This window comes from Lithobates pipiens, unplaced genomic scaffold (genome assembly GCF_037356315.1).
Source record: "Lithobates pipiens isolate NorthernLeopardFrog02 unplaced genomic scaffold, aLitPip1_a1.2 Scaffold_3, whole genome shotgun sequence".
NCBI lineage: Eukaryota > Metazoa > Chordata > Amphibia > Anura > Ranidae > Lithobates > Lithobates pipiens.
In genome coordinates, this window is record NW_027507790.1 from 239,532,953 (window position 1) to 239,560,262 (window position 27,310).

General features: G+C 41.2%; 1 protein-coding gene across 1 annotated transcript in view; it reads left to right on the forward strand.

Moving 5' to 3' along the window:
• Positions 1-27,310, forward strand: part of LOC143941041 (phospholipid-transporting ATPase IC-like) — a 150,200-nt gene that overhangs the window by 84,656 nt on the left and 38,234 nt on the right. Inside the window, 8 exon segments of the mRNA XM_077462950.1 lie at positions 835-933; positions 4,246-4,307; positions 5,378-5,450; positions 8,587-8,657; positions 9,697-9,779; positions 22,702-22,860; positions 23,487-23,575; positions 26,740-26,936. Coding sequence (XP_077319076.1) covers positions 835-933; positions 4,246-4,307; positions 5,378-5,450; positions 8,587-8,657; positions 9,697-9,779; positions 22,702-22,860; positions 23,487-23,575; positions 26,740-26,936 — 833 coding nt within the window.

Here is a 27,310-nt window from a genome sequence, read left to right on the forward strand (position 1 = left end):
ATGCTTGGACTGATGCCTGTCCCAGCCTCTCGGCGAGCCGCTGAGACGGCCGCTCCCCAACCCTCCACAGCTCATCGCTCTAATGAGCGTGGAGTAGCAGAGTGGCAAGCTGCTGACTGACACTAGTACAAAATCTACTATTACTACTATTGCTAAATCTATTGCTACTACTATTGCTACCATTACTACTATTATTACTATTAATACTACACTACTATTACTACTATTATTACTATTTTTATTATTACTACTATAACTACTATAAATCATAAATAAATAATGAACCCCTAACCCAATTAAAATAGACACCCTAACAGAAAATAAATTAATAATTTGTTTTGTTCAGGTGTTTATTTTTATTATCATTTTAATTTTTATTTTTTTTTAAGGTTAGGGGTTAATTATGTATTACATATTTATTTATGATGCTTTTTAGTTTGTGTATTTATTTTACATGTATTCATATATTACAATAACTTTTCTACAGTTTTCATTTAAGCAGAAAATTGCATAAAAACATGTGACTGGTTTGTTTTCCATTAATTTATTTGAGAATAATGTGCCAAAAACACTCAAATCTACCTGATTCGAGCTACAAAAAAAAGCTCCAGAACCTTTTTGCGCTTCAGGCAACTTGGAGTGGAGATGTCAACTATCTCCATAGAGAATAATGTGTGTGTGTGTATATATATATATTTTTATACTCCAGTGTTTTTTAAAGCTTCAAGCTACAAAACGCTGAGGTGTGAAGGGGGCCCAATATTTAGTAATGTTATATTGCCCACATAATATTTGTTAAAATAAATTTGTAATGTGTTCTTTTTTTTTTTGCAGACTATTCCTCAAATATCCACAGTATCTTGGTCCACCACTCTTATACCTTTGCTGCTAGTACTGGGAATCACTGCCATCAAAGATCTTGTGGATGATATTGTAAGTTGTGCAAAAGTTTACATTTTTAAATGGAGGAATGGGGTGGGGCGACTAGGTCAAAATTTATATGGTCTACCTTGTCTGCGTTCCCAAAATCTTATTAAACAGAATTTAACTTGATTAAAGGAAACCTGTACTTTGGTAAATTTGGGCGTCTACCATTGCTGACCTAATTCAGGAAATGCTGGGTACCTGGCAGTTTAAAGATTCACCACATGCATCAATGAAGTTAGCATTGCTTATGTTTTATACATGTTCCAGTTTAGTGACCTGGAAATTACTGAAGCTACTTTTATTTCCTTTTAAACATTAAAACTTGAAAGCTTGTTTCTAAATAAGGCACTATGGAGCAGTTTAGATTAAAAAAACGTAAATAAAACATAATATAAACTAAAGGCTGCATCAAATGGTGATAATTTGGGCTAAGACACATACCATTTTTTTTTTTTTTTTTGTGATATTCTCCCTCCAGTGAAGCCTGAACCTCCATCCCCTTAAAGTGTCTCCACTTTCCCATAGTGGGTGATGGGGGCTCCACCTGCATCCCACAGTGCAGTGTCCAGTGATCGTGACCTATCTCAAGGCATTACAAGGGCTGACTTTTTGAAAGTCAGTATTTGCATGTGTTATTCTTGAGTCTAGGGTGGAGTTAGAGGGGCACATTCCGAATAAAAGGGTTTTGCTAACGTCTTTTGCTGTCAGATGTTTGCTAAAGAGTTTAGTTTATTTCATTAGTGATTTACATGGGTTTAATTAAAGGCAAAACATTATTTTAATTTTGGATCTTGTAGAGCGGGAGTAGGACACCTGTAGGGTTTTTTTTTTTTATTTTTTTTTTTTTTTTGTGTGTGTGTTTTTGTCTGTTTCACCCTCTTTATTTGTCCTGTTTAGCGTTATTGAAAGTAAAGGTAAAAGAAAATCCTGAAATTTTGGGTTGACATCAGAAAAGTAATAGTGGAAATCTTCCAAAGGGTACACTAGTTCTGAAGAACAGGTGTGTAGGAGCTACAACCTTCCCTCATGAGCCATGACTAAGGACTAACGTCCCAAAGGCATAGGCTGTTTTTACATGTCAAGAAAGGAGTACAATTTTTTTTTTTGGATGTCATCCTGAGTGTTGACCATCCCTTTCCTTATACTAGTTCTGGTGACATGCTGGGATTCCACCACTTTAGAGGGACTTCCTCTCGCAAAACTAACAGGTGGTTCTATTACCCTTCCTTACTCCATCCAAAATGAGGAAACGTTTTGTCTTTAGTTCTAATTTAGGTAACCAAAAACAGGTACAGCTGTTGAAAGCGAATGAAGGAAGGTTTCATAAGAACTAGTCAGCAAGTTTATAAAAAATAAATATACATAGACATATTGATAGAGAGAGAGCAATAAATATATTTTCCATTACTGGTACTTCCTTCTAAAATTTGCCAGTTGCTCAGCACCCATTTCAGTGGAAGGCTGGCAAGGGTAGCCCCCAAATTTTATTTTAAAGCGTCGTTTTCGTGGGGGCTAATGAATTGATCACTAACTCAGTGGCGGCTGGTGAAGTTTTAGGATGGGGGGGCGCAAGACCCCGCCCATCCACGATTGGCCCCTCCCACTTCTCATAAACCACACCCATAATTTGTAGAATGATATTGGCGTGTATCCAGAATTTCATTGTCCTGCAAATACAGTAGCTGTGTACATAGACATACTGTACTAACATTATCTATGTATCCAGAAATACAGGGTTATGTATAGGCATACCTGTGTATAACTGTGTATAGGCGTATCATTGCCCCAGAATTGCAGAGAGCTGTATAGAAACTGTATATATTAAAACAGTAGTGTAACATTGTAGCTGTGTATTCAGAATTACTGAGTTCTATATGTATAGGTGTAACATTATTCAGGATTACAGACTTCTGGATAGACATATCTGTGTGTATATGTGTACCACTACCCAGGATTGCAGAGTGCTGTATAGATATATACTGTGTATTTATAGGTATACCATTATTCAGGATTGCAGACTTCTGTATAGCTATCTATGTATAGATGTGATATTATCCAGGTTTTGCAGACTCACATGGATTGCAGAGTGCTGTATTGATATCTATATGTATAGGTGTAACATAATCCGATATTTCAGAGTTTTTATATATATATATATATATATATATATATATATATGTGTATGTATGTATGTATGTATATGTGTGTGTGTAGGTGTACCATTATCCAGGATTGCAGAGTGCTGTATATATATCTGTATAGGTGTGCTGTTGCTCTCCTGTGGCCATTCCTCCGCAAGGCACATTACAGGGAGGACAGGTCGGAGTGGCCAGGAGATAATTATCTGTCATTAACAATGAGCAGGAACATCCAGGTATTTGTCGCTGGCGCCTGGTCCGGACAATGCAGAGCTCAGACAATAGTCCCATGTATGCCCAGGACCCGCACACACACCCGAAGCCCACTTACCTGACTGTGTGCTCCTCTCCGGTGTTCTCCGCTCCTCTCCTGCACACCGCTCTACTCCTCTTACTTCCTGTTTCCTCTCTCAGGTGAAATGGGAGAGAGAAGACAGGAAGTGACATCTGAGTCAACTCAGATGTCAATCAAACTGCCCGCCCGGCCGTAGTAACACATACTACAGCGCCGGGCGGAAACTACTCAGCGCTTCAGAAAGCGCCCTGAGGCGGGCTAAACGCCCGCAAATGAAGCGCCACGTCTGCAATCTCATGATTGCATTGGCGTGGCGGTTCCCATAGTGCACTGTGACCGGCGCTCGAGCACAGTGCACTTCCTTAAAGAACTTTTTTTTTTTTTTAAAGGGGCAGTTTTAAAACTTTTTTTTTTTTTACATTTTTTTTTTTTTTTTGTGACCACACAGAAGGGGGGGGCGGCGCCAGGGCGCCCCCTATGGACGGGCCGCCACTGCACTAACTCCTTTATTGTTTAAATATAATCATTACATTTTTCTGTGAAATCCTCCTTAACGTTCAATTTTTAACACAAAAACTAAAGCAAAAAACGCATTTTTTGATTGATTGGACCACTCTGAACTGAGAAAACCAAAACCGAGTTGATGGAAATAGGCCACTTGGCTCAGGAGCAGCAACAATTTATGTGCTTAAGGGTTTGACTGCTTTAATCTGCTTTTATGACAGGACCTCTTTAATGTCCTACCATGTCACTGCACCCATTGCTTTGGGGATTTCCAAGCCTGCTAGTTTGACAAGTGTTTTGACTTTATAATGAGCTGTAAATTGTAAGAACATTTCATTCTGCATTTAATTGGTTATTTATTTATTTATTTATTTTTCAAAGGCACGTCATAAAATGGATAATGAGATTAATAATCGACCTTCAGAAGTTATAGAGGATGGAAGGTAATGCAGTTTAAAAGTCCAGATAAGAAATTATCATAAAACTTGGTGATGAATATTTGACGATGTGTTTGTGATTACTCATTGAGTATTTCAGCTGAACAACTTGCCAGTATATACGTTAACCTGCTTCAAAGGCATTTGTTTCCTCACGCCATTGCCAAGTGGAGAGAGGAATTGGGTCCCTGATTTCATCATTTTCCAGCTGTAGAGAATTCTTCAGATGCGTTTTGCCCTTTTTGTGGCTTGATGATAGAGTCCTCTACGCTTAAGCCCCGAGGGCAAAATGCGTCTGTAGAGCACTCTACAGCTGGAGAACTGGATCTGAAGCCATCTTTACCCATCTCATTTACATTTATGTAACGGAGTCTGTCTGGGTGTTGATGGCCACCATTACGTTGAAGTCCTACTAGAGCCTGACAAGCTAATCCTGTCTGTCTTGCACCAGTCTATTCACATGTTGATCCAACTGACATAAGTGTAAGGGACATTTCAGTGGGTCTGTTTTCATTATTTTCCGCTACATGTATAGAGGACTTGGAGCAGATAGTGGGTCAAGAAACCCTTGAGAATTACTTTCCCTGTTTGTGCCCTGGACCTGAAGAGTTCCCCTAATCGCTTTCTGCACCCCAACTCTCCATTATGTAACCCCAATGTAATTTCAGTAAAACAAAAACATTTTATGTGTAAAATACAGTAATTGCTTTGGATGTTCCCATAGCTTGATCAGTCAAACATGAAGAAGAAATTAAAAGTGTAGGCGCTTTTTGGTCCTTCCTCCGCGCTGTTCCTACTCTCAGGGTTGATGGCAGGGACAGATACTACCGCAATGTTTTTAAGTAGGGTGGCAAAAACAAAGCTCTAATTGGGGTTTCATGGGTTATAATTAGGAATTTAAGCACGTCAACCGATACAAACTATAAAAAAGTTCCTGTTGTCTGAAGTTGTGCTTTAGAAGTATGCCTCCTGAAGTCCACCCAAACCATTGGCATTCGTTTTAGACATGCCTTAATCTGTGTGATTTGTTTGAGTGATTGATAGTTGATCAATATATTATTGCTGTCTTAATTTAGGTTTAAAAAAACAAAGTGGAAGAGCATACAAGTTGGGGACATCATAAGAATCAACAAGAATGAGTTTATTCCGGTTGGTATTTGTTACCATTATGGTATTAAGGCTGTGGTGTAGTGTTAAAGAAAAACTTTAGTTTAGGGGTCAATTAATAACTGAGAACAGATATCACTATATGCTGCTAAGTTACTGTATACCTCGGCCTGATTTTTTAGTCCATTTAATAAATACATGCCATGATGTGGATCTTGGTGTCATTTAGCATTCTCTCGATTGTATTTTTTTTTTTAGAGAAGTGGTATAGCTGTGTTCAAGCCATTCAGGTGCTGTTTAAAGCTCATCTCTGGACAATTTTTTATTTTATTTTTTTCACCTAAGCAGCGAGGCTGTGCCCACGCTGCATGGATTATCTGCTCGTTTTTGTCTAGCGGAGAGGAAACATTAGATATCTTTACCTAATCCTTTGATCCACACAGCACAAGACCGCTGCAGCAGTGTTAAAGTGTAGACTGTTCTTGACGTCATCAAGCCTAGAGCAGGCTCTATAGACCAGGAACAGTCCACAGCTGGACTATGGAGAAGTTGGGCTTTAAATAGACCCTTATATACAGTGGCTATAAATAGTCTACAAACCCCTGTTAAAATGTCAGGTTTCTATGATGTTAAACAATGAGTCAAAGATAAATCATCAGAACTTTCCACCTTTTTAATTTGACCTATAAACTGTACAACTCAGTTGAAGAACAAACTGAAATCTTTTAGGGGAGGGAAATGTATTAACGTGGTTGCATAAGTGTTCACACCCTTAAACTAATACGTTGTAGAAGCACCTTTTGATTTTATTACAGCACTCAGTATTTTTGGGTATGAGTCTATCAGCATGGCGCATCTTGACTTGGCAATATTTGCCCACTCGTCTTTGTAAAAACGCTCCAAATCTGTCAAATTGCAAGGGCTTCTCCTGTGCACAGCCCTCTTCAGATCACCCCACAGATTTTCAGTTGGATTCAGGTCTGGGCTCTGGATAGGCCATTCCAAAACTTTAATCTTCTTCTGGTGAAGCCATTTCTTTGTTGATTTGGATGTATGCTTTGGATTGTTGTCATGCTGAAAGATGAAGTTCCTCTTAAAGATTCAGCTTTCTAGCAGAAGCCTTTAGGTTTTGTGCCAGTAGTGACTGGTATTTCGAACTGTTCATAATTCCCTCTACCTTGACCAAGGCCCCTGTTCCAGCTGAAGAAAAAGAGCCCCAAAGCATGATGTTGCCACCACCATGCTTCACTGTGGGTATGGTGTTCTTTTGGTGATGTGCAGTGTTGTTTTTGCGCCAAACATATATTTTGGAATTATGGGCAAAAAGTTCAACCGTCGGTTTTATCAGACCATAACACATTTTCCCACATGCTTTTGGGAAACTTCAGATGTGTTTTTGCAAAATTGAGTCCGACTTGGATGTTTTTCTTCGTAAGAAAAGGTTCTCCGTCTTCCCACTTTACCCCATAGCCCAGTCATATGAAGAATACTGGAGATTGTTGTTACATGTACCACACAGCCAGTACTTGCCAGTTACTCCTGCATCTTCTTTAATGTTGCTGTAGGCCTCTTGGCAACCTCCCTGAAAAGTTTTCTTCTTGTCTTTTCATAAATTTTGGAGGGACGTCCAGTTCTTAGTAATGTCACTGTTATGCCATATTTTCTCCACTTGATCACTGTCTTCACTGTGTTCCATGGTATATCTAATGACTTGGAAATTCTTTTGTACCCTTCCCCTGACTGATACCTTTTTAACAATGAGATCCCCCTGCTGCTTTGGAAGCTCTCTGCGGACCATGGCTTTTTCTGTAGGATGTGACTAAGAAAATGTCAGGAAAGACCTACTAGAACAGCTCAACTTTATTTAGAGCTAATCAGAGGCACTTTAAATGATGGCAGGTGTGTACTGACTCCTATTTAACATGAGTTTGAATGTGATTGCTTAATTCTGAACATCTCAACACCGCTACGTCCCCAGTTATAATAGGGTATGCACACTATTGCAATCATGTTATTTTAATTCTTTAATTTTACCACCTCCCCTTAAAGATTTCAGTTTGTTTTTCATTTGAGTTTTTTTTTTTTTTTTTTTTTTATTAAGTAGGGAAGGGTTACGAAGTGTGTATTATTATTATTATTATTATTATATTTTTATTTTTTTTACTCTCTCTGCTCTATTGGAGAGATTTCCCTTCACTTGGCCAGTTGAAGATTGAAAGAAATCTAGGATGGTCTTGTGAATCTGTATTTCTGATGAAGTACACAGATGGTAGGCCAGTCATCAGCGCTACATCCAGGAGAACACCTTTGAGAAGTGGTAGAACAGTATGAACGTGCAGCTGACCAGTCTGCAAAGCTTGCATGATGCAATCATGTCAACATGTAACAAAATCTGAGAAGAATGTTTGTGGAATGTAGAATCCATGCAAACTAAGGCTGTTTTGACAGGAAAGGGAGTTCTCAACCATTACTAGTGTGGTGTTCCTATTAAGTTGCTCAGTGAACGTAACATTTTTGAGTCATCTTTTGATTGCTGAAGGTATGTGTCGTATGTCATAGCTGTTCCTTTCCCAGCTAACCAAGGACATACAGAATACATCATGACAGTCAAAGGTTCCATGATGTATAACAAGTTTGTAGCATCTGAGTGTAAGAAGGTACAGTTCTGGCAGTGAGCAAGCGACACTGGAGATCAGGGAACATTTGGCTTGTGGTTTAAAGGAAGCTTGTCCTAAGTTAAACAAGAGGCTGCCATTGCTGATTTCACATTCTGAAAACGCAAATTGCATTCCTATCATGATAATCTGATCACTGCAGTTCTTTTTAATCACTGACCTGGATCAAGCATAGACAGATGGTTCTGCTGCATGCATGTTTCAGGTCAGGGCCTCAAATGTGCTAAAATTAAATCTGTTTTTAGACTGAGGTCAGTAATTCCACCAGTTTAATATTTGTTCAGAAGAGGGAACTAGAGATTATGGGCTTGAGCAGAGCATGTGAATGGTGGAAGGTAATTAGAGACACTTGGCAGGTAGGCTGTTGAGCCTGTCTGACCAGTGTTGTGTTCCTTTTATGGGTTTAGAGGTGTCACAAGGTGATCCCAGATGATTTATGTACGTGCTTTTAAGCATTGAATCAACACGATCAAATATCCATCTGTTTATTTTCTTCTTCCTAGGCGGATGTGTTGCTTCTGTCCAGCTCTGAGCCAAACAGCTTGTGTTATGTAGAGACTGCAGAACTGGATGGGTACGAATGTTTTTTCTGAGCCATCAAATGTTTTCTCCATAGGAAGATATGTGAATAGTTTGTCTATACTCCCTGTGCAGCCCCCACCTGCTCTGTCGGGTTTCTTTTTTTTATAATATCCCAGCAATACAAGGAACCGCTCAAGATAAAAATATGGAAGCCACCACTGCTGAATTGTTTTTTTAAGGTGCAAGTCCCAATGTATGTTATGCACATGTTTCTTCCAAGTCAGCGACTTGCCAAGTGGTGGAGAAAGGATAAGGATAATTGTTCCGGAGCTTTCATCTTTCGATAGGATGTCAACAATGGCAGCTACCATATTTCCAGATTTTATGAAAGTGTAAATTTTTAATTAATGAAGTGTAGCCACCAGGTGACAGCAGCATATCCTAGCACACTCTTTGCAGAGAACCCTAGGAGACATATAAGAAAAGGTGACCCACTGTGGATGTACCTACCATTTTAAGAAACTGAAGTTTTTTCATTGGTCTGTGGGCCTAAAGTCCGATTCAGTTCCTGACATCAGTTTTTTCATTTTAATACAACATGGAGTGTGGAAGCCACTTTAGCACTTTGGAATCAATGTGTTTGAAGTTTTTGTTATAGATTGGCAGTGGCCTGCTAGCAATTGATGGGTGATAAACCATCTGCTCATTCCCAAATCCACCAGGACCCAACACTTTGTAGCGTGTTACTTGGTCAAAGTAGACTTCACATGCAGTTACATGTTCCCTTCTTTTCTAAATGAAATAACAGATGTCCCTGCGGTCTGTAGGCCTTCAGACTGGTCTCAATATGTGGAGATGAATGCCTCTGCCCTGACAGTTATACGCTTATTAGTGACCAATACGGAGCCCTAGTTGGCATGGTCCTCACTCAGTCTTCTCTTCAGACCACCCAGTTGACCTTCTTGTCATCTTTATTGCCCATGTGCATCAGCCCTAAGACTGTCCTGTAACCTGTTTGCACTTTAATTTATTTAGAATCATAAACCGTTGATCACAGTGTAATATAAGGCAACACATTTGCTATGTTTTAGAGAAACAAATCTGAAGTTCAGAATGTCTATTGAAGTGACTGACAAGCTGCTGCAGGATGAGAAGTCGCTGGCTGATTTTGATGGTAAGTCTTCTGAGCTTAGACAAGGCAATGGTGAACTGCGACATTCCGTAACCTGTTGCCGCCAATAAAATAGATATTCTTTCTGAGAGACCTTTTACTATGTGCCTCTGTTTTCATAGTCGTACCACCACTTCCCTGTTACAGCAGTTGTGCTTGGTGTCTAAATATGACTGTGCAATAGATTGCAGAACTTGACCCAGTGCTTTTGGTAATCAACTCTCAGTAACGGACCTGGTCAGACACACCCTTTATCTGCAAACAGCATTTTTTTTAAAAATATTAAAAATTATATTCAAGGTTTTTTTTTTGTTTTTGTTTTTGTTTTTTTCAGCAATTTATTCAGCAATTTATTCAGCAATTTATTCAGCAGATGTTAAGACTTGCACTTTTTTTTTATTAAGTTTCATTTTGCTCCAGTTTAAACAGGTCTTCTGGGTGCACATTCCGTTTTCAGGGTGGTTCCTCCTCTTTACCGGGTCTACAGGGACTACAGGGCACAGGCAGCATTCCCACATCAACAATACCGGGCATAGATTAGGGTGACCAGATGTCCCCGGTTTCAGGGGACAGTCCCCGGATTGAGGACCCTGTCCCTGGACCAAGTCTGTCCCCGGTTTTGTCCCCAGATTTGACTTCAACAGGAGCTGGGGCACTTTTCAAAGACAGTCAATGCAGAATAAAAAAAAATCTGAATTACACACCCCTGCTCCTACTAGCTTAGGCGGGTGTATTTTTTCCATTATCTGTGTCCCTTTCTGATGATGATTTGCTGGTCAGAGCACATGGACTATTTCTTCAGTTTCTAGCACATGCCCATTCAGCTCACATGTTGTTCTGCCTTGGCTCAAATTCCGGCCAGCCGCTTGCCTGCTTATCTCCTTGGCTTCCCCGGCAGTCATTTTCCTCCAGTCCCCACCCAGTAGTAGCCGGGCCCCGGAGAGTGAGACCTGAGAGGCTGTGAGGCCGGCTGAGGCGGCGACGGGCAGAGAGAGGCAGCTGAATTCAGCTGATGATGTCCAGCAGCAGGAATAGAGGGGAAGGAGATCCAATCGTGGGGCTGCCAGTGCCTTCAAGGCTTCAACACAGGTGTGGTTTGGGGGTGTCTGTGAACATGGGTGTCCGCAGAACTTTTTTCAGGGGGGGGGCATCATTTTAGGGTCACCCATGCACCGCCCCTTTTCGACAATTTCATTATCACATTATCATAGTCAGAGACTGCAGACGTAGTACAGTTCCTAAGATAAGTAATGGGTAATGACCAACAGGCCCTTTTACCAGAGCTAGCAAAACTACAGCAGTGATCCCTCTGGCTGGACGATTGATCACTCTGGGTCCCCCAGGGCAACTCTAGTCAGTAGTGTAGCATGTCATTACCCTGGTCTCTCTGGCTTCCACTCGGCACACTCCTCATTCTATTCTTGGTCCTGTAGCACTCTCTCCCTCAGCTTTTTTCCAGGTTGCAGTCTCTTAATCTCTCTCTTGATCAAGCTATAGCCTCCTCCCTGTGGAAAATGGGGCTAGCGATCTTTGGGACTACATGTCCCACAATGCTCTCCTCTTCTAGTCTCCTTTGATTGGCCCTCAGTTATGGCCAATAGGGAAGGAAAGGAGCGGGCAGGAAGCCCCAATAGCAATGTAACTGTGCTGAATTTAATATCTGATCCCCAATTCCAGGGGGGGGCACTTGACCCCCCTTGCCCCTACCTGCGGACGCCCATGTCTGTGAATAGACTAAATTGTACTGTGTCTGTCTCTCTGGCATAATAGATGCTATCAGAACTCACAGGCAGCGGGGAGCACTTATTGGTCAGAAGTTAACAAAATCAGCACCCAGCAGCCATGTCATGTGACACATTGTGACAGAGCCAGCCAGAGCCATGATAGAGTGCCCGCTGCCTGTGAGTTACCATAATGCTGATGATCTTAACCAGTTAACGATCGCCTGATAGCAGATTTATTGCTACAGGGTGGTCATGCTGCACAGGATCACGTATATTCGTGATCCTGCATTTATGGGTATCGGAGCCAAACAGTGGATCCGACGTACTCGCCTAGTGTAAACAAGGCAGTTCGACATTCTGTCAGTGTGGAAGACATTGATCCTGTGTTCCTGCAAAGCAGCTACAGGGATCTATGTCTTTCCTTAGTAAAAGCACCTCCCCACAGTGAGAAAACACTTGTTAGGCACACATTTAACCCATTGATTGCCCTAGATGTTATCCCCTTCCCAGCCAGTGTCATTAGTACAGTGACAGTACATATTTTTAGCACTGATCACTGTATTGGTGTCACTGGTTCCCGCAAAGTTTCAAAAGTGTCACTAATGCTGCATACACACAAGCTGAATGTCTGACAGAAAAAGTCAGACGGAATCTTTTCATCGGATATTCCAATCGTGTGTGTGTGTGTGTGTGTGTGTGTCTGTGTGTGTGTGTGTGTGTGTGTGTGTTCCTCATCAGACTTTTTTCTTTTTTTTTTTTTTTTAAATCTGACGGACCTAGAAGTAGAACATGTTCTAAATATTTCCGACCAATTCCTATCGGAAAAACCGCTCGTCTGTATGCTGTTCCAACGGACCAAAAACAACGCATGCTTTAAAGCAAGTATGAGACGGAGGCTATTGGCTACTGGCTATTGAACTTCCTTTTTCTAGTTCGGTCCTATGTCTTGTACGTCACCACATTCTAGACGGTCGGACTTTGGTGTGATTGTGTGTAGGCAAGACAGTTTCAGTGGAACTCTGCCGGAACTCAGTTGGAAAAACCTTTGGAGTTTATTCTGCCGGGAAAATGTGTTTATGCGGCATTAGTGTCCGATTTGTCCAGTGCAATATCGCAGTCCTGCTATGAGTCACTGATTGCTGCCATTACTAGTAAAAAAAAAAAAAAAAATGTCCTCGGATTTCATTCTAAAAATCTAGTCACCTTAGCATAGATGCGCACTGGCGCTATGCATGATGGGTCATGTAAGCTAATAAATAAAACTAAGCATACAAGTAAGCATTCCCCAACAGGCAGTACAGTGAAAAGGTGAACAGGAATTTTATTTCAGGTACTTGTATAGCACTGTCAATTTATGCAGTGCTTTACATATACATTGTACATTCACACCAGTCTCTACCCTCAAGGAGCTTACACTCTAAGGTCCCTAACTCACATTCATACATATTGGGGACAATTTAGACAGGATCCAATTAACCTCCCAGCATGTCTTTGGAGTGTGGGAGGAAACCGGAGTACCCGGAGGAAACCCACACAGGCAGAGGGAGAACATGCAAACTCCAGGCAGGTAGTGTCGGGGTAGGGATTTGAACCATCAACCCTTCTTACTGCCAGGTGAAAGTGCTATCCACTACACCACTGCACAACTGTGTGGAATGGGGTGGAATGGGGTGGAATGGGGTGGAATGGGGTGGATACTGTTGCAAAATGTCAGAAAAGTATGTTTGTTTTTTAAATTGGCAGTTTATAAAGGAATTGATTGCTGCACTGTGCAAGAAAAAAAAAATCTGGCTTTAGCATGACTTTGAGACCTTTTACATGTGCAAATCTGTCACAAATCACAATATGGGGGTTAGTGGGTTAAGAGGGTCTAAGACTTCAGTTGGGCTTTAATACAGATTATGTAACTTACAAGTAAAAAAACTAAACAAAATAGGTGTATAGCATATACTGTAAAATAATGGTAATTTTTTATTTTATTTTTTTGCTTGCGTTCCTTTTAAAAATGAAATGACATGTAATATTGGAAACAATGTGTTAATCCGTTGCATGTGAAGGAATGCAGAGGTATGAACAGTGTGACTGCTGACCAGGTCATAATGTGTAGAAATACTGAGCGCTGAGCCACAGCCAAATGTAGTCTGATTCAGGGAGGAAAAGTCACCCCAGAAAGAGCAGGATGACCGCAGAGAGATCCGTCACTGCCTGTTGTCATAGATGAGAGCTCAGCTGTCTATGAACGGCTAAAACCATGACCTTTCTCTATGAAAAGCCTTGTTTTAATCAGTCTAAGCACATTGCCACAACTTGTTATACCATTTGAAACAGTTAAAGCTGATATCCAGGCACAAAAACAATATATTTATACTGTGATACTGTGTGTGTATGTATATGTGTGTATATATATATATATGTGTGTGTGTGTGTGTGTGTGTGTGTGTGTATATATGTGTATATATGTATGTATATATATATGTGTATATATGTATGTATATGTATGTATATATATATATATATATATATATATATATATATCACACACACATATATATATATATATATATATATATATATATATATATCACACATTATATATATATATACACATTATATATATATATATATACATATATACACATATTTTTTATATATATATATATATATATATATATATATATATATATATATATATATATATATATATATATATATATATATGTGTATATATATATATATATATATATGTGTATATATATATATATGTATGTATGTGTATGTGTATACAGTATCTCTCAAAATGAGTACACTCCCCACATTTTTGTAAATATTTCATTATATCTTTTCATGTGACAACACTGAAGAAATTACACTTTGCTACAATGTAAAGTAGTGAGTGTACAGCTTGTATAACAGTGTAAATTTGATGTCCCCTCAAAATAACTCAACACACAGCAATTAATGTCTAACCCACTGGCAACAAAAGTGAGTACACCCCAAAGTGAAAATTTCCCAAAGTGTCAATATTTTGTGAGGTCACTATTATTTTCCAGCACTGCCTTAACTCTCTTGGACATGTAGTTCACCAGAGCTCCTGGCGTCGTCCTCTTCCACTCCTCCATGACATCACAGAGCTGGTAGATGTTAGAGACCTTGCGCTCCTCCACATTCCGTTTGAGGATGCCCCACAGATGCTCAAAGGGGTTTACGTCTGGAGACATGCTTGGCCAGTCCATCACCTTTACCCTCAGCTTCTTCAGCAAGGCAGTGGTCGTCTTGGAGGTGTGTTTTGGGGTCGTTATGTTGGAATACTGCCCTGCAGCCCAGTCTCCGTAGGGAGGGGATCATGCTCTGCTTCAGTATTTCACAGTACATGTTGGCATTCATGGTTTCTTCAATGAACTGTAGCTCCCAACCAGTCCCCCCCCCCCCCCCCCCCGTGCTGGCAGCACTCATGCAGGCCCAGACCATAACACTCCCACCACCATGCTTTACTGTAGGCAAGACACACTTGTCTTTGTACTCCTCACCTGGTTGCCGCCACAACACACGCTTGACACAATCCGAACCAAATACGTTTATCTTGGTCTCAGACCACAGGACATGATTCCAGTAATCTATGTCCTTAGCCTGCTTGCTGAAGACAAGCAGACTTTCTTGTGCATCATCTTTAAAAGAGGCTTCCTTCTGGGACTACAGCCATGCAGACTAATTTGATGCAGTGTATGGTCTGGGCACTGACAGGCTGACCCCCCCCACCCCTTCAACCTCTGCAGTGCTACTGGCAGCACTCATACGTCTATTTCCCAAAGACAACCTCTGGATATGATGCTGAGCACGTGCACTCAACTTCTTTGGTTGACCCTGTCGAGGCCTGTCCTGAGTGGAACCTGTCCTGTTAAACCTCTGTATGGTCTTGTACGCCGTGGTGCAGCTCAGTTTCAGGGTTTTGGCAATCATCTTATAGCTTGGGCCATCTTTATGTAGAGCAACAATTCTTTCTTTTCAGATCCTCAGAGTTCTTTGCCGTGATGTGCCATGTTGAACTTCCAGTGACCAGTATGAGAGAGTGAGAACGATGATGCCAAATTTAACACACCTGCTCCCCATTCACACCTGGGACCTTGTAACACTGAGTCACTTGACACCAGGGAGGGGAAATTGCTAATTGGGCCCAATTTGGACATTTTCACTTAGGGGTGTACTCACTTTTGTTGCCAGCGGTTTAGACATTAATGGCTGTGTGGAGTTATTTTAAGGGGACAGCAAATTTACACTGTTATACAAGCTGTACACTCACTACTTTACATTGTAGCAAAGTGTAATTTCTTCAGTGTTGTCACATGAAAAGATACAATAAAATATTTACAAAAAATTTGAGGGGGTGTACTCTTGTGAGATACTGTATGATTACAACAGAATTCGATTTCTTGGCCATTTTCAGAGAATATGAATGATAAACATTTTTCACTCATGGTTAGTGTTTGGCTGAAACCATTTATTATCAACCAACTTTGTTTACTCTTTTTAAATCATAATGACAGCAGAAACTACCCAAATGACCCTGATCAAAAGTTTAAATACCCTGGTGATTTTGTCCTGATGACATGCACACAAGTTGACACACATGGGTTTGAATTGCTATTGGTTAATCATCCACCTGTGATCTGTTTGTAATCAGTGTGTGGGGGTCAATGAGTTTCTGGACTCTTGACAGACCCTTCCATCTTTCATCCAGTGCTGCACTGAGGTTTCTGGATTCTGAGTCATGGGGAAAGCAAAAGAATTGTCAAAGGATCCACGGGGAAAGGTCGTTGAACTGTATAAAACAGCAAATGGATATAAAAAGATATCCAAGGAATTGAGACTGCCAATCAGCAGTGTTCAAACTCCAATCAAGAAGTTGAAAATGAGGGGTTCTGTTGAAACCAAACCACAGTCAGGTAGACCAACTAATATTCCAGCCACAACTGCCAGGAAAATTGTTTGTGATGCAAAGAAAAACCCACAAATAACTTCAGATGATATACAGGACTCTAAAAACGCGGTGTGGCTGTTTCAAGATGCACAATAAGGAGGCACTTAAAGAAAGATGTGCTGCATGGTCGAGTTTCCAGCAGAAAGCCATTACTATGCAAATGCCACAAAGTACCCCGCTTACAATACGCCAAACGGGTCAGAGACAAGCCTCAAACCTTCTGGCACAAAGTTATTTGGCGTGATGAGACCAAAATTGAGCTTTGTGAGCACAACCATAAACCCTACATTTGGAGAGGGGTTAACAAGGCCTATGATGAAAGGTACACCATTCCTACTGTGAAACAGAGGTGGATCGCTGATGTGTTGGGGATGTGTGAGCTACAAAGGCACAAGAGATTTGGTCAAAATTCATGGCAAGATGAATGCAGTATGTTATAAAAAAAAAAATACTGGCGGGACATTTGTCTTCATCAGCCAGAAAGCTGCTCATGGGACGTACTTGGACATTCCAACAAGACAATGACCCAAAACACAAGGACAAGTCAATCTGTCATTGCCTACAGCAGAATAAAGTGAAGGTTCTGGAGTGGCCTTTTCAGTCTCATGACCTCAATATCATTGAGCCACTCTGGGGAGATCTCAAAGATGCAGTCCATAAAGACAACCTAATGCCCCGTACACACGATCGGACTATCCTGCAGACTTAGTCCAGTGGACCAGAGTCCGCCGGACAATTCGATAGTGTGTGGGCTCCAGTGGACTTTTTCATCCCAAAATTGTCTGCCGGACTCTGCTTTCAGGCGGACAATCCGCTCGTCTGTGTGCTAGTCCGCCGGACTTTCCAAATGACCGGCTGGGCTGCGTGCTCGGATAAGGGTCTGGTATGGACTTTGGGGGGTCATATAACTCTGTTCGTGTGTGGTCGTGTGTCCGCTCGTTCAGAAAGTCCGGCGGATAGTCGGATTGTGTGTACAAGGCATTTGAATTTACAGGAATTGGAGGCTTTTTGCCAAGAGGAATGGGCAGCTTTACCATCCACAAATACCACAAAAGACTTCATTGATGTTAAAGGGGGCAATACAGGGTATTAAGAACAGAGGTATGTAAACTTTTGATCAGGGTCATTTGGGTAGTTTCTGTTGTCATTATGATTTAAAAAGAGTAAACACAGTTGATTGATAATAAATGGCTTCACCCAAACACTAACCATAAGTGAAAGAAAAGGTTTTGTGCTATCATTCATATTCTCTGAAAAATGGGCAAGAAATAAATAATATAATAATAAATTCTGCCAGGGTATGTAAACGTATATAAAAAAATAAATGTGTGTGTATATGTGTGTGTGTATGTGTATATATATGTATATGTGTATATATATATATATATATATATATATATATATATATATATATATATATATATATATATATATATATATATATATATATATATATATATATATATATATATAATTTTTATTTTTTTTTTATATAATTTTTATGTCAAAGTATTGGGACTCCTATCTTTAAAAAAAAACATGCACTTTAAAGGCGTCCCAGTCTTAGTCCGTAGGGTTTAATATTGAGTTTGCACATCCTTTGCAGCTATAACAGCTTCAACTCTTCTGGGAATGATGTCAATTGTTAATGGGAAAGCAGAGGGACTGGCAGGAACACCAGGGATTTCACACAAGGGAAGCAATACTAAAAGAACAGGATACTTTCTCATACAAGTACATGGTACAGCAGACGCATATCAGGGATATGAAGTGTTGAACTTGCATATCTTTTTAAAGGGTGAGACGCACTCAAAAATTGGAACTTCCTTGTATTAAAATATATCAAGTGTTTTAGTAACACAATAACAAATGATTACAGATAAACAATCTAATACAAAGGGGACAGACATTCATGTTCAACCCTGAACTAATATTACATATGCTAATATAGTTATAAATGATGTAATGTTCTTTCTTCATGCCCTAATTAGGAAATATGAATATTGAGAAGCCCTGGCACTATATAAATCCTATATAACAATTATACAGTAGAAACGTATCTACTCTTTTATCATATTAAATTATTGCCTCTGCATTCACTTTATTGGTTTTAGTAATGACTTAAGCTGTAAAGGGCAGGTGCAGACCAGCAGGGAATCCCCTCGCACTCCTGTGACAGATGATGTAAATCTAAATAGGAGGGTCGCACATTAGTAGTATCATCCACAAGAAACTGTTTAGGTTCTGCCATGTTGTCCTGTCTGAGCAGTCTCCAATGAAGTTCCCTACCTATAAGGTCATTCCCAACCTCGCTCCTCTATACCTTTCTGAACTCCTGCATATTAATAGACCCTCCCACATTCTCAGGTCGTCTTCTTCCTCCATTCATCTTAATGTTGCTTCCACCTGGTTGACCACTAGGGGACTGAGAGCCTTTAGTGGCTCTGCCCCTCGACTTCAGAATGCCCTGTCTCCTGAAATCAGGTGTGTGTGTGTGTGTGTGTGTGTGTGTGTGTGTGTGTGTATATAATATATGTATGTATATGTGTATATGTAATATATATACATACATACATACACACTATATATTTAATGGGGCAGAGATGAGCCTCTCCGCGGCTGCACGGTGAATTGCAGGATCTGACTAAGGAGTTGTGTCCTCCTTTCTGCAGCAGGCTACTGAGACCAGGTGAGTGTTGAGATGAGGGGTAGCCGCAGCTGCAGGAGAGGTACAAGGCTACATGAAATGGCCTAGCTGTCCGGATTCAACCTTGTGTTTGACAGGTGTTCTAGAGCCAATCAATATATTGTAGATTTCCATGTAGGCACTATAATGTCTGCTTGTCTAATTTCCCAACCTGGACAAATAAAACTTGAGAAATCAATAGTTTAGGGTCCTTATCTCTGGAAATAATGCCCATGTTCTAGTTTAGGGAGTTGCGCCTTTTATCTCAGTGTATAGGTGAAAGGAATCCAGTTGTTGTCATTTTTTCCCTCCATTAGGAAAACTTGGAAGGTAACCTGCAAATCATCCAGTCCCGGTCATTTACGGTCATTGTGCTGCTGGATAACCATTGAGGCGAGACAAATGTTCCTGAAACACTTCAGCTATGTGCAGCTTGGCTTGTTTTAAAAGTTTGAAGGAGGAATTCCAATAAAGACTTATATACAGTGTGTGGGGTTGTTTTTCAAGCCTTGTAGGGAGGGATTCTATTATAGTTGGCTGAAAAGTAAAAGGTACACCACCTGCCTGGATAGTTTTAACCCCTTAATATAGCATCTCGGAGAGCCCCCAATTTTAACTCCCTCATGCAGCTTGAACACATCAGGACACTACCACATAGAACAAAATTGTAATAACAAAATTGTACTATAATCAACAGTTGTAGCCTTTAGGCTTCATTCACACTTGTGCAATTTGTCATGTTACTTTGGACATCAAAGTCACATGACAGAACACACCCCATTCTTTTCAGTGCAACTTGGTTGGAACGACTTTGAAAAGGTGCCTGCGCTGCTTTCGTGCTACTTATCGATGTAACTTTGGTCCATAGAATGTAAATTCAGATCGAAATCACACAAAAAATTGCATCAGTCATGATCTGAAGTCGCACTGGAAATCTTGCGACTTTGGAGACACGCTAATATGAATGGAGCTTGCGTTGTTTTGTCTTTTTTTTTTTTTCAACTTTCCAAACGGTCTATAATCTCTTTATATTTTAATTTAATGTCAAATAATTATTTGACATACATTTTATACAGATTGCACCTGTGACCTATGCTTTTTTTATAGTCGGCACAGCAGCTGCTGCTACATTTTAGCCTGTCTCTCTAACTGAATGTCTCTATACAGAGAGCAATAATATGGGGATTAGGGTAGTAAGTCCTTTCACCCATTTAGCTTTAGCTATTCAGCTCTGTAACCAGGCTTCTTCAGCAATGCAATTAAAATTGGCCTGATAAACATGTGGATTTGCTGTGTCTATATGGAATATTCATATACACTATATTATAGTGGTATGAAAAATACCCCAAAAATAGAACAATGTCTTGAGCATAATGAATACATAGATAATAGGATTTTTATAACAGCTTGCCTGTAAAATCCTTTTTCTTGGCGTAAATCACGCCATCACAGAGCACCATAGTAATCACTATGTGGGTATGTAGGAACCTTCGGGTGATGGACACTGGTATACCCAATACAGGACTTTCCACCAGAAACCTTTGAGCGGGAAATATAGGGACATGCAGATATGCATCCCTGATGTCGATAGATGCCAGAAATTGTCCTCCTTTTAGGATAGAAACCACTGACCTGATTGACTCCATGCGATAGGAGCGGAGGGAGGGGGGGGGGGGGGTTGGAGGAGAATACAAACTACTGTTGTACCTCCCAGCCCCTTAGTTCCCTCAGGGAGCAAAAGAACATGTTGTTGAAAAAAAACTTTGTTCTAGAGGAGGAATCCCCCCCTGGCTACTGAGACCACACACATGCTGTTTAGCTGGGACACCGAGCTGCTGAGAAACAACGTACCAAGGTGCATTTTACTCCCTCTAGTGGAGACTTTAAGGCATGACAACATTTTACTCATGGAAGAAAAACAACATAGGTGGGCTTTTTACAGTTCCTAGGCTTCTTCCCTTACCTTTTCCTTGCCGCAGGATACTGCTGTAACAGACAGATCCAAATTTCACCCACCACGGCAGGCTGCGTTAGTAAACCTTCAAAGACCTGGTCCCATTTTATCAGGGGTTCCACTTCTTTGGACCTGTATTGGCACCCCGCCAGGAAAAACTTTAGGTAATGTAAGCATGACCAAAAAACCTGGGTCCTGGGGTCCCTGTTAAAAGGCATTGCAGGCAAAACCTTTGTTCTTTGTATGCGAGGCCTGGGTACCATCCATCTTTCCCTCAGTGGCACTTTGGATGGATCTGGTCTATGGAGGCTGTTTAAATCCAGCATGGATCCCTCCAGCAGAGCTCTTCAGAGCACATCTTCACTCATGACCAACACTTTAGACACTGGCGAAAAACTGAGGTACTCCTGGTAGGAGGAGGAGTTATATATGGAGTGAACTTCCTATATTGGGTATACCAGTGCCTGTATACTCACATAGTGATTACTATGGTGCTCTGTGTCCCATGATGTATGATAAAGAAATATTATGTGTGTGTGTGTGTGTGTGTGTGTGTGTGTGTGTGTGTGTGTGTGTATAAAATAAATATATAATTTATTAGTAGGAGGCAGTTTGTTCGGCGAAGGGCTGGAGAGGAGTACAAGGAGCGCCTGCAGGCAACTGCTGAAGCATGGTGGAGGTTCCTTGTGGTCTAATTTCCACAAATGGAGTTGGAGATTTGGACAGGATCAATGGCATCCCCAGTGCTGAGAAATAGTCAGATAATTATCTGTCATATAATAAAACCAGGGAGGAGTGTGATTGGCCCCAAATTTATTCTGCAAACCCCAGACATACAGTCAATGTCCTTAAGAACTATCTTCTGAGTAAAAAAGAACAAGGAGTCCTGGAAGTGGTTGTGATTGGAATTGTTTGGCCTCCCACAGAACCCTGATCTCAACATCATGGAGTCTGTCTGGGATTACGTGTAGGATTTAAGAAAGCCAACATCCACAAGTTCTGTGCTTGGGTCTCCAAGATGTTTGGAACAACCTACCTGCTATGTTCCTTTAAAAACTCTGCAAGTGTACCTATAAGAATTAATGCTGGTTTGAGGGCAAAGGGTGGTCACACCAAATGTTGATCTGAATTTCTATTCTGTTCATATACTTTAATTTTTTTATTGGCCTCAGTGTGTGTGTGTATGTGAGGAGGGGACCTAGGGCATGGACTGATGTCAATGTACATTATGTACACCACTGTGTAAAACTGTCAGCACTTTAAATGGCCTCCAATAAAATACATTTATAGTCTCCTATAGTTCTACCGGCAAATTTCCTCAGCTCGTCCCTTTTTTTTAATGGCCAGTAATATAACTTGTGCTGTCCTATGCAGACCTTCTTTTGTCCCCATACATAGCACATGATTATTGAGGCAAACCCAAAAATAAGAACCAAGAGCCTGCCAAAAAGTCAATGGTTCCTCCTACGCTAAAAATAGTAGGAACCTGAACCGTGTCAGTGCAGATTTGTTTTTCTAGTATTGTGATAAAATGTTTGTATTGAACACACTAGGGACAAAATGAAATGACTGTTTTCTCTTTACAGGAATGGTAATATGTGAAGAGCCCAACAATCGCTTGGATAAGTTTATTGGAACGCTGTGTTGGAGAGGCATGAGCTACGCGCTAGATGCTGATAAAATCTTACTACGTGGCTGTACCATCCGCAACACGTCCTACTGCCATGGGCTGGTCCTGTTTGCAGGTAGGATGCGTCGTGACCTTTTGGAAAATGTTGTTTCTGGTCCGTGGTGGAACTTTGAGGTTTAAATTGGCTGTTCTAGGCCCTATAGCAAACCCCTGACTGCTTTTACAGTCTCAGAATCCAAAAAGACCGTGCAATTTGTAAGTGTAGTTGCACACTGCAAGGGCAGTTGCTCCAGAACTTACTAAATGAAGTGAAGCTTCACTTTGCAAAGAATACCCAATCACATGCAAGGAAAAAAAAATGAAATTTTTCTTGCGCATGATTGGATGATGGAAGACCAGAGCTTCCCCTCATTTATGAAGATCTGGGGCAAATGCTTTTTGCAGAATGCAACAGCATTTGCAAAGTGCGTAGTCTATTTGTCTTTAGTAAATCAACTCCAGAATGTAATTCTTTACCGAGATTACTCATCTCGTGATGTAAGTTGTGGATCTTCCTTTTCCCTACAACAATCATCACCACCATGGGACCAAGTTTGGAGGGAAGCCAGTAAACCTACGAATATGTGTTTGATTGCAAATTTTGGACTAAATTCCTACAAACCTAGGAAGGATACACAAACCCCATGCACATAATAGTTCTGAGTACTAAAATTCACTTTTTTTTTTTTTTTTGTATTTCAGGTGCTGACACTAAAATTATGAGGAACAGTGGGAAAACCAGATTAAAAAGAACCAAAATAGATTACTTGATGAACTACATGGTGTACACGGTAAAATAATACACTTGAATATTATACAATATTTTCATTACTGCCTGTATCATCCATCTACTGTCATCTTTTCTAAAGCTCACCAAACACATTAAGCAAACTTTACACACTAAAGGGTTTATTTAGCTGTGTGAATGCCTCAGCAATCGCACAGCCGTCATGAAAAATACCCATATTATGTCTATACTGTGTTATTTCTATGATCGTCCGCTCCATCTAGTGGCTGTATTGTGGTGAAATATATTAATAGAGAAGTAAGGGATTTTTTTTTTTTTTTTTGGAATCTTACCGTGGTCCCCCACCAACTCTAATGCCACGTACACATGACCGTTTTTTCCGTCAGAATACACTGATGTTTTTTTCCTACGAAGTTCTGATGGTGTTCCACTGAAATGGACTTGCATGCACACGATCACACCAAAGCCCGATTGTTTAGAATGCGCTGACATACAGCACGTACAACGGGACTAGAAAAAGGAAGTTAAATTGGCAGTAGCCAATAGCTGCCCTTGTGTCCTTTTTGGTCCGTCGGAATAGCATACAGACGAATGGTTTTCCCGATAGGAATTGAGTCTGTCGGAAAGATTTAAAACGTGTTCTATTTCTAGGTCCGTCTGAATTTTCGTAAAAAATAAAATAAAATAAAAAGTCTGATGAGGCATACACACGATAAGAATATACGATCGAATGATTCAGTCGGACCTTTTCTGCCGGAAAGTCTGACCATGTGTACATGGCATAAGACTGAGAACTGAGAGATCAAACACTGCTGATTTCTTGGGTCTCAGAGTTCCGTGAGCAGAGAGCTGGTGACTGTCGGTGTCCGGCTCTCTGCTCTGCCCCCTCCCATGTTCACTGTAATGCTGGGCTGTGGTGGTGGTGGGAGCAGCTGGCTCAGGTTCTCAGAAGCTCACTGAGAGGCTGAGCCAGGTGCTGGTCCAGGATTGTGGGCAGGCCCTGACCACATTGTCGCAACCTTTCCCCAGCCTGGCTTCAGCCCACTGCCAGCTAAAAATGGGTCACAGGAGTGCCGAATGAACTACACTCCTGTGATCCTCAGGAGAAGTACAGCCAATCAGGAATTTACCTCTGTAGCACTAGCCCCAAAGGCGTCACTAGTGTCCCGTTTCCCCACTGTTGTACAGCCAGTCACACAGCATTTCACACAAGACTCCAATGCAGAAATCAGTCCTTGGCTTGTTTTTGATGTTTTATTAGGGGATGATTACTAGGGAACTATGGGATGCCCAACTTGAAAAATATCCAGAACTACGAACAAAGAGACAATTCCTCCCTGTTTGCAAAAAGTTCATTTTTCCTTCCTTCCTGCACAAACTTGGTTTTCTCAGCAAACACCTGCTGCTCTCTTGAGGAAACTAACCATTTTGTTAGCTTTGCAAAGGTCCATCACAGGCAGGAACTCTCAGTAGTAGTGCAGGTTCTCCTCCAACTGGTGGGATCCTTCTAGGCCAGCTATCCCACATCTCCAGCCAGAGGTATGGCCCCTCCCTACCAGGGGATTCCCTCAAGGACCGCAGACAGCCTCTCCTCAGCACTCCATTTCCGACTCCCCTGCTGGCATGAGTCATGTCTATTTATGGGGTTGTCTCGGCCCCCTGCCAGCCTACTTCTGGGGATTGGCTGTGGTTCCATAAATATTCATGGCAGCTCCGCCTAACCCCCGCCCTCCTAGTTCTATAATGTTCTCCAACCTTCCAGACACTGGGGGAGGCACCAGAGAGCTGGCAGGATGAGTCGCCCAGCCCTAGACTCTAGAGAACCCTGACCCAATTAGGACTCACAGGCTGTATCATGAGTCAGGTAAATTTTCCTAAACTGCCACTTCTAGTAGCACACACACTAGACCGCAATATAGTCATTAGGTGGAGCTGATGTTTAGCGCAAATGCACATATCAGGCACATTATTGAGATTATTTGCAATGCCGCATGGCATATTTTACCATAAATGGGCCCCTAAGATTTCTTAGAGACTTCCACCTGCTTGGAGAAATTCAATGGATTCCTCCACCCACGCTAAACAGCATCTCCTGCTGGCTATGGTATTCTGACAGCTGTGTAACCTGATGCCTGAATACCCAAACAGTGACTGCAGATGGTAGAATGTGGTAATTTTCCTACAGGGCCACCCATGGATCGAATTTTGATTGATTTTAGCAAGAGTCAGATGACATTCGAACTGTGTGTGTGTGTATGGCCAGCTTTGCGAATCTGACTACAAGATGTTTTCGTTCTAAAAAAAAAAAAAAAAAACTAAAGGACCTGCTTGTTTGGATACAGATTTATTTGATAGTTTAGGTAGGTCCTTTTATTACAGTTTGGCTAAATCTAAAGACTATGCACGTGCACTGTACATATGTATACATACATGGCTTTTTTCTCAGAGACTAGGCGCAGGAACCCCCCCCCCTTTCCAAGTTACCCCTTGTCTCCACCCCCTACCTACCTTCCATGACCACCCCTTTTCGCGAATATGTATGGAACTTGTCAATGATAACAAGAAAAGCAGTAAAATAGACCCCCCCCCCTCCCCCAGCAACAATGGCCCACCTACAACCAAATTCCCCCTCCCAGCAACAAAATACCCCCCCCCCCCCCCAGCTTTCAGCCCCTGGGAGCAAAATAAAATATCCAGCACTTCCAGGTTGATGGGAACATGTGATCCACTCCCCTTTCCGCCAATATGTAAGCATTGGTGATTGGCTGCTGAGGCACTCAGTTCTGCTCCTTGGGGGCGGGGAGAGCTTTCTCAGCCCTGTGTGGGGCTTACACGGGGCTAACTCTCTTCACTCCTAGTGCCTGAATGGTAGTGGTAGTGGTAGGGGTGGGGGCTCATGAAGAGGTGAGAGTTTATGCTTCTGGGGAAGAAGGTAAGTTGTGAGCACTTGTTTTTGTCCTGCATGTGCCCATCACAGGTTCACTTTAAACATATTTTTTGCCAAAGCCTTTATGATAAACTTTTGCTTTTAGTCTGAAGCTCCAACCACTGGCTTAAAAGAAAAAAAATATATAACATTTTATATTTGCCTGAGTAAATGATTTGATTTATGCCCTGAATAAAATCAAAATGTATGAGCCCCTATGCATTCCCTGGAACCAATGGTTGATTTTAGTTTACATTTGTATTTTTTGTTTTCCTTCCTAGATATTTGTTCTTCTCATCCTGGCATCAGCAGGCCTTGCTATTGGTCAGACGTTCTGGGAAGCCAATTTAGGACAAGCAAATGTATCCTGGTATTTGTACGATGGGAATGACTATTCTCCTACTTATCGTGGATTTTTAGCTTTTTGGGGATACATTATTGTCCTAAACACCATGGTGCCCATTTCTCTCTATGTGAGGTGAGCGACACCTAAAGAATCAGTGTACCGAGTAAAGGTTTAAATCCTTCTCTTGTTTTATTTCCTAGTATTTACTTGCCGAGCTGCCAATTGTCTAATGTTTGCCTATGGCAGTCTTATCAGCTTCAGCTGATAAGACTGCAGTAATGGCCAGGTTTACACTGCATGGGATGTCACATGGTGTGTAGGAGGAAGCTCTGAGTGATTATGCAGCCTACAGGGAGTTCAGTGGTGTGTGCCATAGGAAGTCCTGATAACGGATAGACAAGCACATATTGAGTGTGCCGTAAATCAGGGGAGATCTGAGCATGCTCAGTGACGTCATTCTAAAGAGCAAAAAGGATTACAATACTAAGTAAGGAGTTATCTACAAG